Raw genomic sequence first — 23,645 nt, forward strand, 5'->3', positions numbered from 1 at the left:
CGACTTTACCCATATTAACATCTAGGCACCATGGTCCCTAACAATAAATTACCGTAAATGTGCTTAACCTTGACAACCTTTCTATCATGTCTTGTTATGAATACCAGGTACTTTTGAATTTCATCATTTCACTTTTCATCCTTACTAATGACCACAAACAGGTGTAGACTACAGAGCCCAAAGCGCTTTATAACCTTTTCTGCGCCTAAAACTTTGTCACTTGAATGATAGCTTTTTTCATTTACGAGCTGGAAGATCTTCTGGACAGACTCTTTCTGAAAAGAGCACAAATTGAGATGGCCTCCAAAGTCTGTAAACCATCTATTAAACCATTACAAATTATTCAATTGGGCTGGCGTTGAATATGGAAACCTGTATCATTAGTGGATTCTTCCATTTTCCTATCAACAGAATTCAAGAGGCCCAAAGGGTATGTATCGCTCACCTGGTTTATTTAGTAATCATTATAAAAAAACTTTTACAATTTAAAATAGCAAAATTGAAAAATGGCCGCACTATTTGTACAATTTTGATTCTGCACTCCGTAAGGATGCTTACCAATGCAAAATGAGTGCTAAAAACACTTAGGTTTTGAGAAGAAGACAATTTTATGGAATTAGCCAAATTGACACTTTTGGCCCACCCCCTCAGGCTCCTGGGTGTCAGCCCCACACTTTGTACAATTTTAAATCCCTGCCCCATCAGGATGTTAACAATGCATTACAGGTGCAATCTAATGTTTACTTAAAGAGGAGAGGTAATTTATTATAATATAGAAATAGCCAAATTGACACTTTTGGCCACGCTCCCCGGGGGGTCTGCCCCTCAATATGCAAAATGCTGAATCCCTACCCAATAAAGATGCTACCATTGCAATATGAGTGCTATCACATGCTTAGATTCAGAGAAGTCATTTATATGGAAATATCCTAATTGACGCTTTTGGCCCCACCCCTCAGGCCCCCATGGGGTTAGCCCCACAATTCATACAATGGTTAATATTCACCCCATAAGGATGCTACCATTGAATGCGAGTGCTATTGAATGCTTAGATTCAGAGAAGTCGTTTATATGGAAATATCCTACCACTAATTGACACTTTTAGCCCAGCCCCTCAGGCTCCCAGGGGGACAGTCCCACAATTTGTACAATGGTGAATCCACAATCCATAAGGATGTTACCAATGCAATATGAGTGCTATCCAATGTCTAATTTCAGAGAAGAAGTCATTTATATGGAAATAGCCAAATTGACTCTTTGGCCCTGCCTCTCAGGTCCTCGTGGGATCAGCCCCACCATTTGTACAATTTTTAGTAAGTGCCCCAGAAGGATACTTCAAGTCAAATTAAGTTAAATTCCCACCAGTGGTTATGAAGAAGAAGTCGATTGTTGGCGGACAAGACGCTGGGGTATGGTATAAGCTCACCTTGGACCAGGTAAGCTAAAAATGGTCAGTACAACCTACTTTTTGAGTTCCGACCTACATCATAGAATGTTAACATCTGTCAAAAATAATCTTGTCAAGTTTCATCTTGAAGGGACAATGTGCTCTTAGTATTTGTATATTAGAGTTATCTACTCTTGTAGATATGCGCTGATTGTGACGTCATTTGTTTGCAAGCATAATGTCATACCTTTTCATAGAAAATGACGTAAGTTACACTCACAAGAAAATGACGTCACCATGGATACCTACCGGTAAGGGAGATAACTCCGATATATGCAAAGATAGAATTAAAGAACTAAACATACCAGCCCGTACAAAATGGACGATCTTGTTGTAAATGAAGAAGTACCAGGTAACAATAGTTAGTTTTTGTTCACATTTTAATACAAATATTTAATAAAACATAAAAAACACACATTAACTTATTGTTTCTTCTGATATGGAAATAAACCATTTAAAGAAATGCTGCAATACTCACAACAAAATAGTACTATCAAAGTGTGTGTGTTCTAATCCAAATACTTACTCAGTGATATCTAAACTAACTAAATATACATACTTATCCATACTTATTCAACAAAGTTAATCTCCGGTTCATATTTCTAAATAAAAAGATTCTTAATGAAGGACATGAAGTCTTTATTTTTGCCATGAATAAATTGTATACAGATATATCATAAAATTAAAAAAGTCCACGTGAAAAACAATCTCTCCAACAACATTACAAACCTCAGGCACACTGAAAGTAAGCAGTATATCAAACAAAATATAAGTGAAATTTATCCCATAACTATGTATGTTTCACAATTGAAAACACATGTGATAAATTCCTTAGCAGTTGGTTACCTAAAGCGGCTCTGATTGGTCAAATCTAAGATCACTTGATTCTGATTGGCTCTCAACTTCAGGCTACTGCATAGCGCATTTTCTTTTAAGTAGCATTGTATTTACTGTTATAACAGGTAGTTGCTTATTCAAAGTATTAAACAATAAAATATTGGCCCTCTATTTAGGCACTATATTTTGTGGCGGAAAGATATCACTACATAATGTATTGTGGTAAGTTTCCCTGAATGAAGACGAGAAAATGGTTATCGTGGTATAAAAATAGAGTTAAAGTTATGGGATAAATAAGTTCCCAAACTCCTGACAGTTGTTTATCAAGTTTATCTAAACTCTCGTTCGTTAATTTTCAAATTTTTAAAAGACACTCGCTAAAGCTGCTGTCTTTTCAAATTTGAAAAATAACTTATTTGAGTTTGATAAACATGATAAACAACAGTCACTTGTTGGGGAGCCTCTATTTGTATTATGGGATAGGAATGTGTTAAAAGATACACGGTCACACTCAATATTTTCAAAGCAATTCCTCTTCAAATTACTTTTCACTTCACCTCACACTTTGTCTAAATGCAAATTTAATCTACTGTTTTCTATAAAACATTTACTCTGTCGATTTAAAAAGTACCATTACTGTATCATTTCTCCTTTCTACAATACATACATCCTAGATACTCTAGGGATACAATAGTGCACACGGTGACCGAGTGGTTAAATGTCCTGATATATTACCATAAGCCCTTTACATATGTACCTCTGGGTCGCGAGGTTGAACCCCATGATGTGGGGCAGTTGCTAACAACTGACCGCTGGCTGGTGGTTTTCTCTGGGTACTCCGGCTTTCCTTCATCATCAAACTTGGCACGTCCTTATAAATGACCCTAGTTGTTGATAGAATGTAAAACCACAACAAACAATAGTGCACATGGTCACCACAGGGACCTGGCACGAATACTATAATATATATTTATATTCTGTTGGATGGAAATTTGTGCCAGGTCCCTGTGGTCAACACACACTCAGATGGTAGTATCTATAGGCAACAAAAATGTAGATTTACAAGACCTTTGTATTTACAATTTTCGTGTATATAAAATATGATTAAACAATTAATATTACAACATTATTCATGGTTAAATACCCAATATAGTCTTGGATATACATGTATTTGTAATTTAAAATACTGTATACTGTAGTTGTTAAATTTCGGGGTTGGAAAATTTCTGGTTTGATCTGATTTGCAGGGGTTTATTGTTGCAAATCGCCTTTGAAGTATATGAAAGTGTCATTTATGTGAAAGAGAATGATATATAAAATCATGCCTTTTGAAAAAAAAAATATATATATTGTGAGGCATCATTTCACAATTAACTAACTCCTATTTCTAGACAAAATGATAAGCCTGCTTCTCACATCACAAACACACACAAAATCTGTTGCACCAAATTTGAACTATAGATTCTATCATTTTAATGCACATATCCCTGGTACAGGAAATTGTTTGATCAAAGTGCACAGCACATATATTGTCAATTAGTACAATATCATAATATAACATCTCTGACTAGGTTTACAGCACTAGCTTTTGTAGCATTAAATGTACTTTTAATCAGTTATCTATATATAGTCACTTTATTGAATTTGCACTACTTATATGTGACCAAAATGCTGATTATGTGTACTTCAGTAATAAATTTTGTAATTCAATTCACAAGCAGGTAAATAAAGGTTACCCCAGTATATTTAGCTTTAAAATTGTTTTTAATAATGGATATTTTCGTAATTGTAAATTAAATTTGCTTTAAAATTGTATCATTTGCAATCAAAATATATAATATCTAAATTTTTATCAATATTTTCAGATCCTTATGACGTGTATATATTACATACATATTCTGCTTATTTAAGGTATTTATTTGCCTGACTGTGTTTTCGTTGTTTTCCATTTATTAAGTATATGTAATTCTAATTCACTGTTCTTTAAATACTTGTATCTTCCAGTCATGGATTTCATTTGCATTTGTGAAATTTCCACAAAATAAGGAAAATGGCATCCCTACTTAAATTAAATGTGACAGTGTAGAAAATGGTGAATATTTTCAGTCTGACTTCTGTTTTGTGCTCTCTCTCATCCATTTAAAGGCTTTCCATAGTGAGGCTAAAACTGGTAGGCTTATGGGTAAGAATAATGGAATGTAGATTGCAAATCTGAAATTCAAAAACAAAATTCTGTATATACCACATACATCATAAGAATACAATTATATATTAAAAACAGTTAAACTTCGTGTGTTTATCCAAATTTTATTATACCATGAGTTGTCACAATTCCCTGATGTGAAGAGATAAAAACACAGCATCAAAACTTTATATTATCATTATTTGCTGAAAATTCCTAATTCTGAAAAGAGCACATTTATCATAAGAATATAACTATTCAAAACATTTAATCTACATGTGTAGGTCCAAACTTTAATATAGGCAATCATGTGATGTCATGTCCTTATACCAAAAAGATAAAACACAACAATGAAATATAATATAATTATTAATATTTGCTGAATATTCCTTCTTCTTAAAGGCTTTTCCGGAGCAAAACATGAAGGTTTCTTAAAAACATTAATAACATCAGAAACTATATACCGATGACCTAAGATGAGGTTACAATACCAAACATACGCAAGATTTCCTGCGTAATATATGATAACAGAGGAGAGTCATTTAGCTGTTTTGCCGTCTGACGCAATGATAGTCAAATATCACGCAGTATTTAGGAAACATAGGACGACCCGCCTTATGAAAATTAACATTTTATTTATTTAATCAAACTGATCAGAAGGTGGAGATACATGTAGTATTAACAGTAAGTTAATAACTTTTATGAACTTTAAGACTACACAAATATTTGAGAGATATTACAACAGTAAATATGGAAATCTATTGTCTTTCAAGAAGGAGGATAAGACCACAACATACCGTAATATGACATGGAAAATATTTTACTATGATTTCAAAGGTGAAAAAAAATTTCAGTCTGTTTATTACATGTAAATAGAATGTGAAACTGAAAAGCTGATTGAAAATCCTGTTGTTACACTTACTTTTGGTCTTCTGGAAAGTACAGCAATGCCAGTAATGATGGATCAAAAAAGGCTTTTTCTATAAGGATAAAAATACAGAATTTTTTTTTTATAATAAGCAACATGCAATGTGATGAATGCAATAGAGTCAACAATATAAAATTATATTGGAGCTTCTTTCTCGCTGTTACCCTCAATATTCCAGGGGTTACTATCACTATCTTAAATATCCCCTGTGCTATATCATTACAAAAGTGAAGGTTCTGTCTGCAACAATGGGAAAGCAGATAATTTGGTCTTTGATGTACATGAACATCAACAGAATGGAATAACGAGGTCATCGTTTTTTACTTAGTGAATTTGGAATAGTGGGCTTCTGTCTCTCTAATCCGCAATGGAAGTATTTGTAGGCCTGTGATTGGTCAGTTTTTCTCCTGATTGCCTTCAGTTTTATTATGATCAAGCCCAGAGTGGATATATAACGACAGTGAAATTAACTCCTGGAATATTGAAGATGTCTCTCTGTATGAAATCTGATGAATGTAACATGTAGTTGGTGATAGGAATTAAAATTAGATAGCAATAGATCATGACTTTGACCTAGATTTATGTCAAACAATGTCACAAGAAGAAAGTGTTTGTTGTGTCTTTTGACCCAGATTAATATAAAACTATGGCACAAGAAGAAAATGATTATTGTGTCTCCTTGTGATAGCAGACTTTTCTCTTTATGGTACAACTTCAGTTCCACACTTTACAGTGTCATGTTGATCTAACAACAGGCGTAGTGGTTGTTCCACATTTGCTGAACACTGATTTGATTACAGAGACTCGTGTTCTGATGGTTTAAACCATTGGACAAAACCATGATGGTCTAAACCATGATGGTCAAAATCATAAAGGACAAAACCATGATGGACAAAACCATGATATTCAAAACCATGATGGTCTAAACCATGATGGACAAAATCATGATGGTCAAAACCATGATGGACAAAATCATGATGGTCAAAACCATGATGGACAAAATCATGATGGTCAAAATCATGATGGACAAAATCATGATGGACAAAACCATTATAGTTAAGACAATGATGGACAAAATCATGATGGTCAAAACCATGATGGACAAAATCATGATGGACAAAACCATTATAGTTAAGACAATGATGGACAAAATCATGATGGTCAAAACCATGATGGACAAAATCATGATGGACAAAACCATTATAGTTAAAACAATGATGGACAAAATCATGATGGCCAAAACCATGATGGACAAAATCATGATGGACAGAACCATGATGGTCAAAACCATGACGGACAAAATCATGATGGTCAAAATCATAATGGACAAAACCATAATGGTCAAAACCATGATGGACAAAATCATGATGGTCAAAACCATGATGGACATAATCATGATGGTCAAAACCAGAGACTTTTTCAGTGAGAATATGCTAAGCTTAAGGTCAAGTGTATGACTAGTGTCAATAGAGATGTATAGAAAAGTCAGTCTGACAGAACGTAGAGACATGATAAGATATAAAACATTGTTGCCTTTTTTCAAGGATGCAGTGATAATTCTTATGTTTAGTTACAGGACAAATATTGGTACAAACATTGGTCATCTATAAAAATAATTGGTATCAAATATTTGAGGTACTGTTAGTTTCAAGGGAATTAATTCTATTCTTAAATACCGACTTCTTTCTTACCTGAACACACGATAGCATTTCGAGATTCAAGGAATGCTTTTTCCAGCCTGCCTTCCACTAAGTGGCGCTGACTCTCACGGATACTGTTGACAGCATCTTGTACCTGATTGAATGGCAGTAAGGTTGAAAGAAACATTATGAGTTACAATTTTTACATCCAGTATAATTGATTCTTTGTACGTGTACAAAGAAACAAGAAACGTCCACCAGGTACCATCAACTGCTACTAAGAACTTTACAAAGAAAATTCACAAGAATCATTATATCGGTATCCTCCATAACAATACAATGTGATTGGTAGAATCAAATCATATCACAATTAATTTATAGTAAATGTATGAGTTGATTTTAAAACCTACAATAAGTCAGGGGAACACACTGATGGATGTATCAACTTGGTTCATTTTGTAACAAGAGGCCCAATGGGCCTTAACGATCATCTGACTATTAATTAGACAAAACATCATATAGAAGAACTGAAGAACACAGAAAATCATTTAAAGATGCTAGCCTATTTGATCCCTGTGACCTTGAATGAAGGTCAAGATAATTCATACTGATGAAGGCAGCCTTTCATCCCAGCATGTTACAGTCCAATTATCAGGTCCCTAGGCCTCCTAACTATTCACAAGAAGTTGTTTTAAATTTGTAACATATTTGACCCCTGTGACCTGGAATGGAGGTCAAGGTAATTCATTTGAACAAATTTGATAGCTCTTCATGCCAGCATGTCATAAGCTCAATATCAGGTCTCTAGGCCTCTTAGTTTTTCACAAGAAGTTGTTTAAAGATTTTAGCCTATTTGACCCTGTGACCTTGAATGAAGGTCAAGGTTATTCATTTGAACAAACTGGGTAGCCATTTACCCCAACATGTCACAGGCTCAATACCAGGTCTATAGACCTCTTAGTTATACACAAGAAGTTGTTTATAGATTTGAGCCTATTTGACCCCTGTGATCTTGAGTAAAGATCAATGTCATTCATTTTAACAAACTTGGTAGCCCTTCATCCCAGCATGCTACAGGCCCAATATGATTACCCTGGGCTTTTTGGTTCTTGAGAAGAAATCGATTAAATATTTTAGCCTATTTGACCCCTGTGACCTTGAATGAAAGTCAGGGTCATTCACTTGAACAATCTAAGTAGCCAATCATCCCAGCATATCACAGGCCCAATATCAGGTCTCTAGGCCTCTTAGTTATTCGAAAGAAGTTGTTTAAAGATTTTAGCCTATTTGACCCCTGTGACCTTCAATGAAGGTAAAGGTCATTTATTTGAACAAATTTGGTAGCCCTTCATCCAAACATGCTGCAGGCCCAATATGAGTGCCCTGGGCTTTCGGTTTTTGAGAAGAAGGCATTAAAAGATTTTAGCCTTTTTGACAACTGTGACCTTGAATTTAGGCCAAGGTCATTCATTTGAACAGAAATGGTAGCCAATCATCATAGCATGCTACATGCCAAATATCAGTACCCTGAGCCTTTCGGTTAATGAGAAGAAATCATATGAATGAAAAGTTTATGCACAGCGGATGGCACACAGCGCACTGCGCACAACGACAGGCATTGCATGATGACAATAGGTCACCCTGACCCTTCGGGTCAGATGACCTAATGATAAATTAGACAGTAAGTGTAACATTTCATACATTATGCCATATCACATACACAAATTCACGGCCAAATTTACCTTTCTAAAGCCTTAATATCTATTTCTTTATAAGTTTTTTTTCCCTGCAAGTGGAATTCCACCAGAAAATTCAACTTTGTTATTCCGGTTCTATAAACATTAAGTTTCTTCTGCAGCCACTAAGTATTACGATCTATATTTAAAAACAGGTTCAAGAAGATAAACGTTTGCAAATTTAAAAATTAAATTGGAATTCCTATCAATATTAATGATGAAGATATTAATTCCCGGAGATATATATTTCCTGATATTAATTGAATTGCGAAATTCACAAAAGTAAATCCAGTGTAAAAAAAAATTGGTTTGCATTATAGTACAAATGTTGTACATTTACACCACAAAGCACTCTACCTGTTGGCCGATGTCATCCTGTATGACGATGTTACTAATCTCTTCCAATAGCTGAGACAGGGACTGTAGAGTTGCTATGGATGTCCCCACGTTTTCTAGACAGCGACTTCTCATCCAGCCATCTAGTTCCTGTTAATACAATACAACAGAATAATTACACTGGGTGACAACAGAATAATCAATCTCAGTAATTTTCAAAAGGTAATTTTCAAAAGGATGTCTCCTTAGGTTTGTGATTTATCAATTATTTATTCTTCCACTTTTTCTTTGAGTCATGACATATTCAAGGAGTGGATATCACAACAGTTATAGAAAACGCCTACAATATTGTATTGAGGATGTTTGCAGTTTCATGTAATGCAAGTATACTGCATGTTTTGAATGATCCTGAGAAATATCAAGATTAAAATCAGAATCTGTAGAATCGAAAGAATTTAAATTAAAAGAACAGATACATAAGTTCAAAAGTTTCATTAATTCTGGTGTACCGTATTCTATGGGTAAAAAGCGCTTCCTCATTTTGATCGACTGTTAATATACTTGTTACATTGCGTAATACCAATCCTAAGATGGGGAGCTTATTGCTGGGAGAAAATTGTAATCATTCTAGAATCATAAACTGATAACTTTACATAATGTGACAGTATTTTGACTTACCCACTTTGAAATCACTTGGCTTCTTACTTCTGCAACATCAATGTCTCCATGTTTCTGAAATATCGTGCCACACACATGAAAAGACAGCTAAAATTTTATCAGTTTTACTAGAAATACCAACACACCAGTCATTGTCATCTTTAACAACAAGTTGATAAATTGAATAGATTGTAGAAAAAAGTTGTTTTCTAAGCAATTTTCTTGGCAAAGTCATCTCTTATTCAATGAAAAAGTGTATCACATATTTTGATAAGATATTAAGGATACAAAGCATTTTAGGCCTTCTACAGTTGGTTGATAAGACCTTATTGCTTATACATCCCCAATGGGAATCAATCAATTTATTGGTAGGGCTATATTGGCTTGATAAACAGGCAGAGTCACTTATTAAAGAAATATATGAATGTGTCAGGTTAAGTTATAGGTGAAGAAAAGCCGACCCCCCCCCCCCAAAAAAAAAAAAACAACCCACAGACCAGCAGTCAGTGCCTGGCAACTGTCCTACAGATTATTCGAACACGGGACCCAGAAGTGGAGAGTATTTTATAACATGTGTCTAAATAACCACTTAGATACTGTGGTTGAGATGTCTCTGTCCACAAAACAGGTAATTCGGTCACTTACAAGTGAATGAAAATTGAGTAGAAGACGAAGTTGAGAGACAAAGACTTCCATGACTCGCCTCATGTCTAGCTCCACAGGGACAGGCAGCGTGTCATTTTCTGAGGGACCTGGGACATTCTGAATGTAGATACCTCCCCATTGGGGACTCAGGAACGAGTTGGACTCAATCTCTACACCTGCCACCAGAGGAAAAAGGAATTATTTTCAATACACCTGCTACCAAAGAAAAAGGAATTACATATCATTACCACTTTCTGTATATAGTTGACAAGATTTTACCCTCCCTCTTCCTCATTGTCGAATATAGTTGACATTCGACATTGACATTCTTCACAATAAATCTAATATCTATCAATATACATTGTATATCGATTTTCAATGCAGTGATATATGAAAAGTAGTTGAAGTTAAAAACAAACTTTCTGGATGCTAAATGAATATTTAGTATATATATATTTTTTTTTTTTTATTTTCATTTGGATGTACCAGCTTTTGAAGTTAAGGAAAGTTTGAAAACCAGCAACTGGCAGTGTTAGAAGAGATAATGGATTATAACAAGTGTTAGAATGTTTGTCATCCTAATTACCCACAAACAGAAGTATAATTGTGACCGCAATATTGGTATTTGGTTCTAAAAATAATTAACTTCATTTCCTTCTTTGTACATTACAGAGTTACTTCCCTTGCAGTTAAGTATTTCATGTGACATCATTGTTTTGTGAGCAAAACTCACATAATTTTCTCAGAAAGTCGTACATATTACTCTTGAAAACGCACAATGATATGTCATTATCGTATCATTTCAAAACACTTATCTACAAGGGCAAATAACTCTGTATACCGTATTTTCCGGAGTATAAGCTGTGACTTTTTCCCCTGAAAATCGGTAGTGCAGCTTAAACACCAGTGCGGCTTATCCGTGGACGAAAACCAAAATCTGACGATGTTTTTGCATTATCATGTCGTGATTCACATGTGAAAATCGTAAGTTTTACCCGCCAGTTTTGTAAAGTTTTAGACAGAAAAATCGCTGTAAAGGTGTTTAAAAGGTATAATATGTCATGAAAATATAATCAAGATGAGAATAATTACGTACCGAATGCATGTTTAATCATAAAATTGTTTGATTGTTAACAATCACAACACGAATGGCAGACTGAATGAGCAACGAACTTGTAATCAAATTTATTGAATGAAACGATCTGTTTTGGCGATTGATTATTACTTGGAATATGTCAACTTAAAATAAATCGTACCTTCATTCATTGTTAACGTATTATTCTGATCTCCTTCATAACTGAACTTTCATGAACTGTTCTGTAACAACACCACGCGGCCATATCCGGAAGTTTATAAAATAATGCTTCGGTAATGCATCTTGGAAAGTCTAGGTTCTTAAGGGGTTCCCCACGGGGTAAATATTAAACAACAAAGTAAAATAAGCGATACTACTGAGAACGATATTTGAATAGATAATTAGATGAATAGATGCATATATTTTCGAGAGTACAGAGGATACTTTTTGTGAGGTATGAGTGGTCCTGAAAAGGACCGTTTTGATTAAATAGCGTATATTTTCGAGGGTGCATAGGAGGCTGGGAATGGCCCTAAAAAGGGCCGTTTTAATAGCGTATATTTTCACTACTATACTTCAGTAGAGATCAATCTATCGATACGTAGACGATGATATAAACGTATATAAACGTAAGATCATTGTTGATGATTTTCATGTACGGTAGCTTTTGGGTGCGGCTTATATAACATTGCGGCTTATACGTGTACAAAACCTGGAAAAAAAACGTAAAAAAGGCCTATGCGGCTTATACACAGGTGCGGTTTATTGTCCGGAAAATATGGTAATTAATACTTACCCACAAGGGCAGATAACTCTGTAATATAACAAGAGGCCCAGAGGGCCTGTATCGCTCACCTGGTTTGTAATGCCAAGTAATATTCTGGATACAAGTTCATTGTTTATTTTCTAAAGAAATTTGAATATTTACCTTTATTTCCCCTATTGGGCCCCGCCCCTCCTGCCCCCGGGGGGTCAGAGCCAAAATTTATACAAGTTCTGTTCCCCTTCTCCAAAGAATGTTTGTGGCCAAATTTGGTCACAATCCATGCAGAACTCTAGGACAAGTAGCGATTTATAGGATTTACCTTTATTTCCCCTATTGGGCCCCACCCCTCCTGCCCCCGGGGGGTCAGAGTCAAAATTTATACAGGTTCTGTTCCCCTTCCCCAAAGAATGTTTGTGGCTAAATTTGGTTACAATCCATGCAGAACTCTATGACTAGTAGCGATTTATAGGATTTACCTTTATTTCCCCTATTGGGCCCCGCCCCTCCTGCCCCCGGGGGGTCAGAGCCAAAATTTATACAAGTTCTGTTCCCCTTCTCCAAAGAATGTTTGTGGCCAAATTTGGTCACAATCCATGCAGAACTCTAGGACAAGTAGCGATTTATAGGATTTACCTTTATTTCCCCTATTGGGCCCCGCCCCTCCTGCCCCCGGGGGCTCAGAGCCAAAATTTATACAAGTTCTGTTTCCCTTCCCCAAGGATGCTTGTGGCCAAATTTGGTTACAATCCATGCAGAACTCTAGGACAAGTAGCGATTTATATTTATTTCCCCTATTGGGCCCCGCCCCTCCTGCCCCCGGGGGCTCAGAGCCAAAATTTATACAAGTTCTGTTCCCCTTCCCCCAAGGATTCTTGTGGCCAAATTTGGTTACAATCCATGCAGAACTCTAGGACAAGTAGCGATTTATATTTATTTCCCCTATTGGGCCCCGCCCCTCCTGCCCCCGGGGGCTCAGAGCCAAAATTTATACAAGTTCTGTTCCCCTTCCCCCAAGGATTCTTGTGGCCAAATTTGGTTACAATCCATGCAGAACTCTATGACTAGTAGCGATTTAAAGGAAATGTTGACGGACAGACAGACGGAGACGGACGGACGGACGACGGACGACGGACGCCGCGCCATGGCATCCGGTGAGCTAAAAATACAGAATACCAATAGGACAACATCAGAACCTACCTTTACTGTCGACTATATAGATAGGATGCTGGTCCCGACTCGGAACATAAACCAGGAAATTTAGGGCTGGGTTGTTGGAGGTGTGTGATCCTAAAAAGTACCAACAATAATGATATGATTTGATAGATAAGATATAGACATTATAGTTTGAAGTAAACATGTTCACACTTCAAATGACATTAACTACATCAAAACTTTTACAAACTACAGTTGGTTGGTTGACATTCAATTAACAGCCAGGGACATTTAAAGATGTGGCAGGTTAAGGAGGTGGAGAGAATCCAGAGTACATGCAAAAAAACACAGACTGACAGACTTAATTTGTTGATAAATCATGATTTACATTTTTCTGTAATTGTATTGAAATTTGACTGCATTTGAATAAGCACATTGTCAGAAACCAATGAGTCACAGCTCTACGTTTGTGGTCACACAAACGTAGAGCGGTTAGTTGTGGATTTCCACCGACGGTTAACAGCAATCTTTTCAGATCATTGTCGGTGTATTAACACCAAACATCCCTTACCGAGTTTAGATATAATCTACTACCGGTAAGATAATTGGCTAAGACATCAAAGCTGCCTGACCTAGTTTAGATATTAATCTACTACCGGTAAGATAATTGTCTATGACATCAAAGCTGCCTGACCTAGTTTAGATATTAATCTACTACCGGTAAGATAATTGTCTATGACATCAAAGCTGCCTGACCTAGTTTAGATATTAATCTACGACCGATAAGATAATTGTTCAAGACATCAAAGCTGCCTGACCTAGTTTAGATATTAATCTACGACCGGTAAGATAATTGTTCAAGACATCAAAGCTGCCTGACCTAGTTCAGATATTAATCTACTACCAGTAAGATAATTGTCTCAGACATCAAAGCTGCCTGACCTAGTTTAGATATTAATCTACGACCGGTAAGATAATTGTCTAAGACATCAAAGCTGCCTGACCTAGTTTAGATATTAATCTACTACCGGTAAGATAATTGTCTATGACATCAAAGCTGCCTGACCTAGTTAAGATAATAATCTACTACCGGTAAGACATCAAAGCTGTCTGGCCTAGTTAAGATATTAATCTACGACCGGTAAGATAATTGTCTAAGACATCAAAGCTGCCTGACCTAGTTAAGATAATAATCTACTACCGGTAAGACATCAAAGCTGTCTGACCTAGTTTAGATATTAATCTACTACCAGTAAGATAATTGTTCAAGACATCAAAGCTGCCTGACCTAGTTTAGATATTAATCTACTACCAGTAAGATAATTGTCTATGACATCAAAGCTGCCTGACCTAGTTTAGATATTAATCTACTACCAGTAAGACATCAAAGCTGTCTGACCTAGTTAAGATATTGATCTACATCAAAGCTGCCTGACCTAGTTTGGCCTCCAGGGGGTTGATGACATGGGGTAGGTCCTGGTCTGTGTAGAGAAATGCTTCTTTCTTATTGTCCCTCTTCATCCGTTTTAGAAACCCCGTGAAATATAAAACCTGTAAAGGCGAGATTTCTATAGTAATGTATAGATCTAGGAAACTATAAAATAATGCAAATGAAAATGTAGATACTTAGTCTTCAACCTACAGTCAATCCTGCCTAAGTGAACACCTCTGTATAAAGACAACCTGCTTAACAAGACTAATGTTTTAAAGTCCTAAATGCTCAATTTCAATACAATTTGACCTGTGTATAAAGAACTCTGATCTATAAAGACCATTTTTTCAGTGTCCCTTGGGTTGTTATCGTAAACAATTTAATTGAATTTGATCTATTTTGCGACTTTGAATTATGGCAAGTATTTGAACAAATCATTGTAGCCCTTTAAACATGCACACTACAAAGGCATAGAGTTCATATGAACTGTACTTCTGTAGTATGATTTGTTCAAATACTTGCCATCATTCAAAGTCGTAAAATTATTCAAAGAAAAAAAATACATGCAATGCCAAATACATATATATGTAGAAGCAAAACGCCACTACGTGGCATAAGCACATTTGACCTATCAACTGTTATAGCAAAATAATTCTCAGTAATATTTTTCAGAAATCATTTGTATGAAGTCTATCAATCATTTCAACAAAGGTGAAAATAAAATTGTAAAACATCACAAAGATAAAACAAAAGAATGTCAATGTCATACCTGTGATTTGACATTAACTTTGGCGTACTTCTCCAACTGTTGTAGAAATGGATCTAGGTAGACTGTAATATATAGACAATGAATTACAACCTGATAGTATAATAATGAAGATAGCATGGGAATGGATGATACAATAATAACACATTTGCCTTACACCTAAAGAACCGGAGTTAGATACCCTTCAATGCAACACAATTGGTCATTTTCTACTTCTAGAACATAACTTCTGGACACTCGATTAGTAGCTTTACTGCTTCTGGAAAGTCTTTTACCTACTACATGTACATCTATAAATGAGCTGGAAGATCTGCCAGGAAGAATTCCTTCTGAGAAGATCACAAATCTAGTCGGCCTGTGAAGTGTTCAAAGCAAAAAATAAGTTGCTTTTGATGCCATAAAACATATACTTTTGATGCCTTAAGACACAAACTTTTGATGGTATAAGACACATACTTTTGATGGTATAAGACACATACTTTTAATGCCATAAGATACATACTTTTGATGTCATAGGACACATACCTTTGATGGCATAAGACACATAACTTTGGTGACAAAAGACACATACTTTTGATGACATAAGACACATACTTTTGATGACATAAGACACATACTTTTGAAGGTATAGGACACATACCTTTGATGACATAAGACACATACTTCTGATGTTATAAGACACACACCTTTTATGACATAAGACACATACTTTTGATGGTATAAGACACATACCATTGACGGTATATGACACATACCTTTGATGACATAAGACATATACCTTTGATGACATAAGACACATACCTTTGATGACATAAGACACATACCTTTAATGACATAAGACATATACCTTTGATGACATAAGACACATACCTTTGATGACATAAGACACATACCTTTGATGACATAAGACACATACCTTTGGTGACATAAGACACATACTTTTGATGGCATAAGACACATACTTTTGACAGCCTGTTCTATGTCCCACTGGACATCAAGTATATCTGGCTGTGGATTGACCAGTGTAAATGTGACATCATATCCCGGGTTTGACCGCACTGACCTCATACTGGACTTTTCAGGCTAAAAAACAAAACATGAGATGTTTACAGAATAACTGTTTTTTTAATGTAAACAAATCTACTTTTACTGATATATCATATAATGGGTGTTAAAAATGTAAGTCACAAAATAAATTGCAAGTGTACTGAAACTGTACACTCCAGACCTATAAACTAGTTTATTTTGAAGAGTACATACTTGCCTCTAGTAGTTCCATAAACTTGCTTTAGCATTTACCCCTAGAGTCATTTACCCTTTTTGATATATTTCGCATGTTAATTATACTATTGTGTAAAGGATTACTGTATTATCAAGGCTTGTATCATAAACCTAAATTTGACTTCATTTAGAGTATTCTTTGTCAGCTAGCCATCCCATGATGCAATTTACCCAAGCCTTATTTTTTGTAAACCTCTGGATTATGACCTGGTGATGTTTGACGCTGCAGAGATTGAATCAATTATGTTTTATATGACTGTTTGATGCTTATAACATCGCTATAGTGTTCTATATTACATGTAATTTACGTGTATAAACTTGATTGCTGATTATTTCATTGAGATCACTGCGACAAGAATCAGGATTCCGGGAAATACATATGTTGACAGTGTGTAACTGTGTAACACGTGTGCAAGTTAGCATTGGCATTCAGAAGATCATTTTTTTGCTGACATTTCTTGCACTCACATAAAATTTAAATAATAGAATTAACTTATTGTTTGATATTTGATGATTTTTGACGTTTTAGTTATTATTTTCTTGGTAACTATCCTGCAGTTAATTGATAGCAAAATCTGTCAGCCATTGTGTTGTGACTGTAAACAACCACGCTTCAGGCAGTCAATTTTTCCAGTAATTAAACAATTCAACGATTGAACGTGTATCTGGTACGTAATTATTTTTATCTTTAGCATATTTTCATCACATATAATATTGTTTAAACACTTTTACAATGATTATTTTCGATGTATAATTTTACTAAACCGCCATTGTGTTGTGATTGTAAACAAACTCTTTTCAGTTGGCCGATTTTCCTTGAATTAAACAATTTTACGATTGAAAATGCATCTGATGCGTAATAATTTTCATCTTTTATATATTTTTATTGCATATTTTATCTTTTCAACACTTTTACAGTGATTTTTTAGATGTATAACTTTACAAAACTGGCAAGTAAAACTTTCGATTTTCACATGCGAATCACAACCTTATATTGCAAAATCATCGTCAGATTTTGGATTTCGTCCACGGATAAGTTGCACTGGTGTTTAGGTCGCACACCCAATTTTCAGGGAAAAAAGTCGTGACTTATACTCCGGAAAATATGGTACATAACTAGTGTTCTGCCCCCTTTATTCACCCTAGATTTACTTCCCCTTGTCCTTACCTTAGGTTTCAGAACCTTTTTAATTGCCCCTAGAGTTATTTCCACTTTTACTTACCTAATGGACTCTGTTTCCTTTTAATTACCCCTAGCTATTTCCCATGTGCCTGCATTGAGAATTTTGTCTACTGTAAATACCTTTAAAGTTATGTCCCTTTGCCAACCTTAGAAACCTGTTACCTGTAAAAACCCCTGGATTTGTTTCGCCTTGAACCTACCTTAAGGGACCTGTCCCCTTTACTGGCGTGGAAAACTTTATTCAGAGATTCCTCCTTTATCAAGCTATCCTTAAATACTGTTGATACTGTGTTTGCCAGACTGGACACATCTGTTCAGACAGACACAAAGGAAACAATTTAAAATGATGGGAGCAAGAAGAATAAATGGAAACAGTTAACATACCACATAATAGCCAATAGCGTTTGTGTGGGACTATTGTTTCTATTGGTGATGGAATGATGTCTTAAGATGATACCACCACTAACATAATTTCTACGGAAAGATTACAAATAGTTATGTTATATCACCACTAGAGATACTAGTCCCGCACAAATGTCATTGGATATCACGTGGTATATGAATAAGTCCCGTTAATGCAAAACATATCAGAACAAAAGTCACATGCTTAAAAACAAAAAATATTCAAAAGCCAAATTTTCAAAAAAACATTAATAATGGTTTTCCCTTTTTTTCCTACTATCAAATCCTGACTATCATAATTTTTTGCATTACCACAGATCTAGGTGTACACACCAAAAGAGACTGATGTATATATTTAAATGTGCACTACTGCCAATGAAGTTTCAACATCCAGTTGGAAACAACGTGAAATGGTATACGTATATACTGTAATTACCTGTGGAGCCGGCCGATTGTACGAGTATTGTTCTACCGAGACTAAGGAACGGTTTCCGTAGAGACAAGGGAGATAACTTTGGTATGATCACTACCTGGTACCTATTGATGTCCTCCTCCCCAGACAATAACAGCCCATCAATATCTGTAACAAAGGCACATCAAAAATAATTTAATATTATTAAATTTGACACTTTTTGATATGACATTACATCAATTTCGAGATCCCAAAATATTGTGGCTAAAGTACAATTTACGGTTGTCTAGTCCCACCTTTTGGTGATTGTGACTTCATCATTTGATGTGAATTTTGAGACAAAATATTCACTGAAAGGTGACATAATTCAACAGCTTTCATATTTTACTCACATCAATTTGCAATCACAATGACACTGATGATGTTTTATCATAAGGAAAGATTTTTTCCGTCATAAAAAACTTTTTACAGTTTCTTTTCTTCTTTATTGATGCAATGATATTTCAATAAATATTAACAATTAACAAATTGATTTTAATATCTTTCATGACTACTGTAATGAAAAACAAAGATGGAATAAAATACTTAAAAGACCACTGAAATATTTTATTTTTCATTAATTGCATTTTTAATGTGTTATGAGTGACAATCAAGATGTTATTTTCACCATCAAAGATTTAAGAACTCTGAACATTTAAACACTATTTATTTGCTTAAATGTACCACACAGTGGTAATGTTACATTTCTATCTTACCTGATTTAGAACTCATAGACTTGACCTTTGCCCTTTCTTTCTCTGTAGCATCTCTGACATTTAGACGATAATAGGGAATTACATCTGCTTCACCTGACTCTGTAATAAATTCATATGATAGTGTACAGGTAACGTCAAAAGGAGCTGTAAAGTGGCCAAGTGTTAACTCAGTACCCCTAAAACACATTTGAACTCTTCTAATTCAAAGCCTAGAAGAATCCATTATGAATTTTCAGGGGCAATGATCGAGTTAATATTGTCTAGCATTCTACCACTGTAGTCATTTATATGGATCAATTGCCAGCTAATGTTTGATGTTTTTTTCTCCAGGAACTTTGGCTTTTCTTTATCACAAAAATGAGGCACATCCTAAGAGACATCAGCTTTAACTATAAACAAGCTTTCTTTCACATGCAATTTACGTTCGCAATTTTTTGCAATCCAAATGTTTTCGGGCAAATCTATCTCTGCGAATAAATAATTACAAAATATATTTCAAACGTAAATTCTAATATATTTTCATTCTGCCAAAAAACTGTCTTGGCGAATCTGTTTTGAAACTGACATTGCAAAATTTAATGCCAGTAGCCGTGAAAGAAATTAAGTTGGTTTACAGTTTATTACAGTATATAATGTTTCAAAAAAAACCTCATTTTCTGGTCATAAGTACATTGTATAGAAACATACAAATGTATGATTTTCACAAAAGTAGATATGTGGCCTATACATATTTGTTTTAAAATTCTAATAACAATGACTTTTAAGTCCTGAATCACCGATTTATTATAATAAAAGTTATTATGGTTGATAAGTGAAACGTTCATTCCTTTTTTTGTGACTTACCTAGTTTATCAGACACCAGACGAGAGAGTTGTGTGATGTGATTCTCTGTCAGGGATTCATCTGCATTGATGATGTCAACATCTACTGTATACTTAAACTGTAATGATTGAATCAGACAAAAATAAAATTACTGCAAAGGGCACTAATTACAGTGAATATGATAACAGATATATCAATTACTATAAATATACAGTCAAATCTGTCTATAAAGACCACCTAAGAAACCAAGAGAAAATGGCCTTTATAGACAAGTGATCTTTATACACAAGGCAAATGATGTTAAAATTGGCCATTTGGGACATTGAAAAGTGACCTTATTAATTATATAAGATTTCAACCGGACTGGATAGATACTACATGTATTTGGTTGTTGGAGTTTCATCTGACGTTGTTACCAGACTTTGACATTATATATTCTGACAAGGCAGAATATAATGTTAAAACAATGCAAAGCGGAATCAAGATATCTGCTACTAGTATTTGTCAACAGTTAAAGGCAGTAGACAATTTAATATATGAAGACTATGGACTAATTTAAATGTGTTCAGGGATGTTCTGTGGTCTATTTAATCTTGTTCTCTCCTGACTCAAATATATCCAATTTGCAGAAGTCAAATTGAAGAAAATCTTATAATTGTAAAACTTACTGTAAGAAAAGTAGAAATAGAGGATGTTACATGTGTGACTATGTGATATGAAATTTATCAAAGGAGTTCAATAATTTGATATGCCACGAGCCTTTAAGCGAGTGGCTATATCTAATTATTGAACTCGTTAGAATTCCATATCACATAGTCACCAGTGTAAGATTCTATTTATCACATAACTTTAATTAATAGAAATATTAGCAAAACTTTTAATTTTGTCTCTATATCAAACATAAGAAATCTGGCGTGGATGTTACGTTTCCCTCTACTGATCGAGACAATCATGCGACGTCATATATAGATTATGACGTCAAAACTACTTGTGACGTCACAATAGTGTTATAACACATGTGTCTTAATTACGACACTTATGACATGGCCATATGACATGCCTGGGCGGGTCAGTTATGTGATAAATTGATATCTAACAGAAACTTTGGAGACTTGCACTTAAGAGAATTTGTATAGTTATCTCACCTTTGTAACAGAAAGATCTGAGATTTCTGCATAAGGCAGACTGACACGATAGACTTCTGTTGTTTTCCACCACAGCGGTATTCCAATCACAATACACACAAACCCTATACCGAGGGCTGCATACATCTGGGTCGCTCGCTCTGTACCAACAAAATAAATCTATTGTTCATGTGCTTTACAAGAATAAGAAATAACACTATATTCAAGTGTCTTTTATGAAATAAGAAAGAATATTTAACTGTTCACAAAAGAAATCAGAATGATATGCAAAGAAATAATGAAATTAATTTAAGTTTAAATTTTATTTTACATTATTAATTTACAACAATTATGACATATTTTTATCACATTTTCTTTGTTTGTTTGTTTAAATGTTAAAAATTTTGTTTAATCAAATACATATATATTGTATGCATCAGTACTTAGTAATATGTTTTTAAAACAGTCATAAATTAACAAACAAGAGATCCCATAGGGATCTTGGCGCCCACCAAAGAAGGATCTATGTCTGACAATGGAAAGAGGGATCTTTTCTCTTCTTTTCAAACTTTTTAAAACATACCAAATATAAAATTTGAGACAGATCGCTTCAGTACTTTCTGAGAAATAGCAGTAACAAACTTCAATTATCAAAATCCAAGATTTTTTTAGGGCTATTTTTGTGATTTAACAATTTAGGGTGATATTAAAGATGCTATACCACTGACGGTTGGTATTTTTTCTCAATCACAAGAGATCTCAGAGGGATCTTTGCGCCCACTAAAGAATGATCTATGTCTAACAATGGAAAGAGAGATCTTTTTTCTGCTTTTTAAACTTTTTCAAACACACTACATAAATTTGAGACACTGATCACTTCAGTACTTTCTAAGACATCGTGGTAACAACTTCAATAACGAAATCAAAGATGGCTGCCTGGCGGCCATCTTGTTGATCGATCAGTCCCAAATCGCAATATGCACAACAAGGGCCGTAGGGGAACCTACATATGAAATTTGAGAAAGATCCCTTCAGTACTATCTGAGAAATAGCGATAACAAATTTTAGCTATCAAAATCCAAGATGGCTGTCTGGTGGCCATCTTGTTAATGGATTGGTCCAAAAAAACGCAATTTGCACAACTAGAGCGCTAGGATCCTACATATGAAATTTGAGACAGAACCCTTCAGTACTTTCTGAGAAATAGCAATAACAAACTTAAACTATCAAAATCCAAGGTGGCTGCCTGGCGGCCATCTTGTTGACCATTTGGTCCCAAAATGCATATATGCACAACTACATTGTAGGGCCCTAGGGGAACCTTCATATGAAATTTAAGACAGATCGATTCCTTCGGTACTTTCTTAGAAATAGCAGTAACAAATTGTTAACGGACAGATGGAAGGACGGACCACAGACGAAAGGCGATGTGAATAGCCCACCATCTGATGATGGTGTGCTAAAAAATACCATGAGTCAATCAAGAATAGCAAACCAGTTTAAATGCATGAATATCACTCCAAATATCCATTAGCTATTTATAAATTAACTTACTCCAAATTTATAAGTGTTTGACATGTTTATTAACAAACCAGTTATTTTCAATGTAAAATATTTACTCTGTACTGCATCCGTACGTCTGCAGAATCAATATATGTCACTAACTGTCTAACTTGTATTTAGCTAATTTCTGCATGCTGAGTGTCAGTGACATGTAGATATACTGTTATGGCTGAAGGAATTCGAGCCGAAGAAAAACTTCTATAGATTTAATGGTCATTAAAGTTATTAATTTTGACATTAATCGTGCCTAATGAATACGTTAGCATGTCTTTGTAATAAAAACTTGTTACCTTCCTGTTTGTTCGGCATATTTCAGCGGCACCGGTCAAAAGTAAACAGTGATTGTTTTCTAACTCAGAACACTGAAGAACTCCTATGTCGTGGAGCGGTAGTTACCTCCCTTAGACCATACAATGATCTAATGATTGCTTGGAGTGCACTGGAACGAAAATACAAATCATATGCTTAAAAATTTGGCTATGCATTGTTCATACCTGCAAGCGT

General features: G+C 34.9%; 1 protein-coding gene across 1 annotated transcript; it reads right to left on the minus strand.

Annotated features, from left to right (window-relative positions):
* Positions 1-1,787: 1,787 nt before the first annotated feature.
* LOC138335181 (GPI transamidase component PIG-S-like) lies at positions 1,788-23,574 on the minus strand. Its single transcript, XM_069284154.1, has 16 exons — positions 23,432-23,574; positions 21,600-21,739; positions 20,476-20,572; positions 19,633-19,731; positions 18,902-19,045; positions 18,264-18,373; positions 16,562-16,682; positions 15,603-15,664; positions 14,838-14,952; positions 13,447-13,536; positions 10,409-10,584; positions 9,785-9,838; positions 9,128-9,256; positions 7,086-7,188; positions 5,389-5,446; positions 1,788-4,495 (listed from the first exon to the last, which is right to left on the minus strand). The coding sequence occupies exons 1-16, from the start codon at positions 23,448-23,450 to the stop codon at positions 4,387-4,389; spliced, it is 1,626 nt and encodes a 541-aa protein (XP_069140255.1). The 5' UTR covers positions 23,451-23,574; the 3' UTR covers positions 1,788-4,386.
* Positions 23,575-23,645: the final 71 nt, after the last annotated feature.

This window comes from Argopecten irradians, chromosome 11 (assembly GCF_041381155.1).
Source record: "Argopecten irradians isolate NY chromosome 11, Ai_NY, whole genome shotgun sequence".
NCBI classification, from domain to species: Eukaryota; Metazoa; Mollusca; class Bivalvia; order Pectinida; family Pectinidae; genus Argopecten; species Argopecten irradians.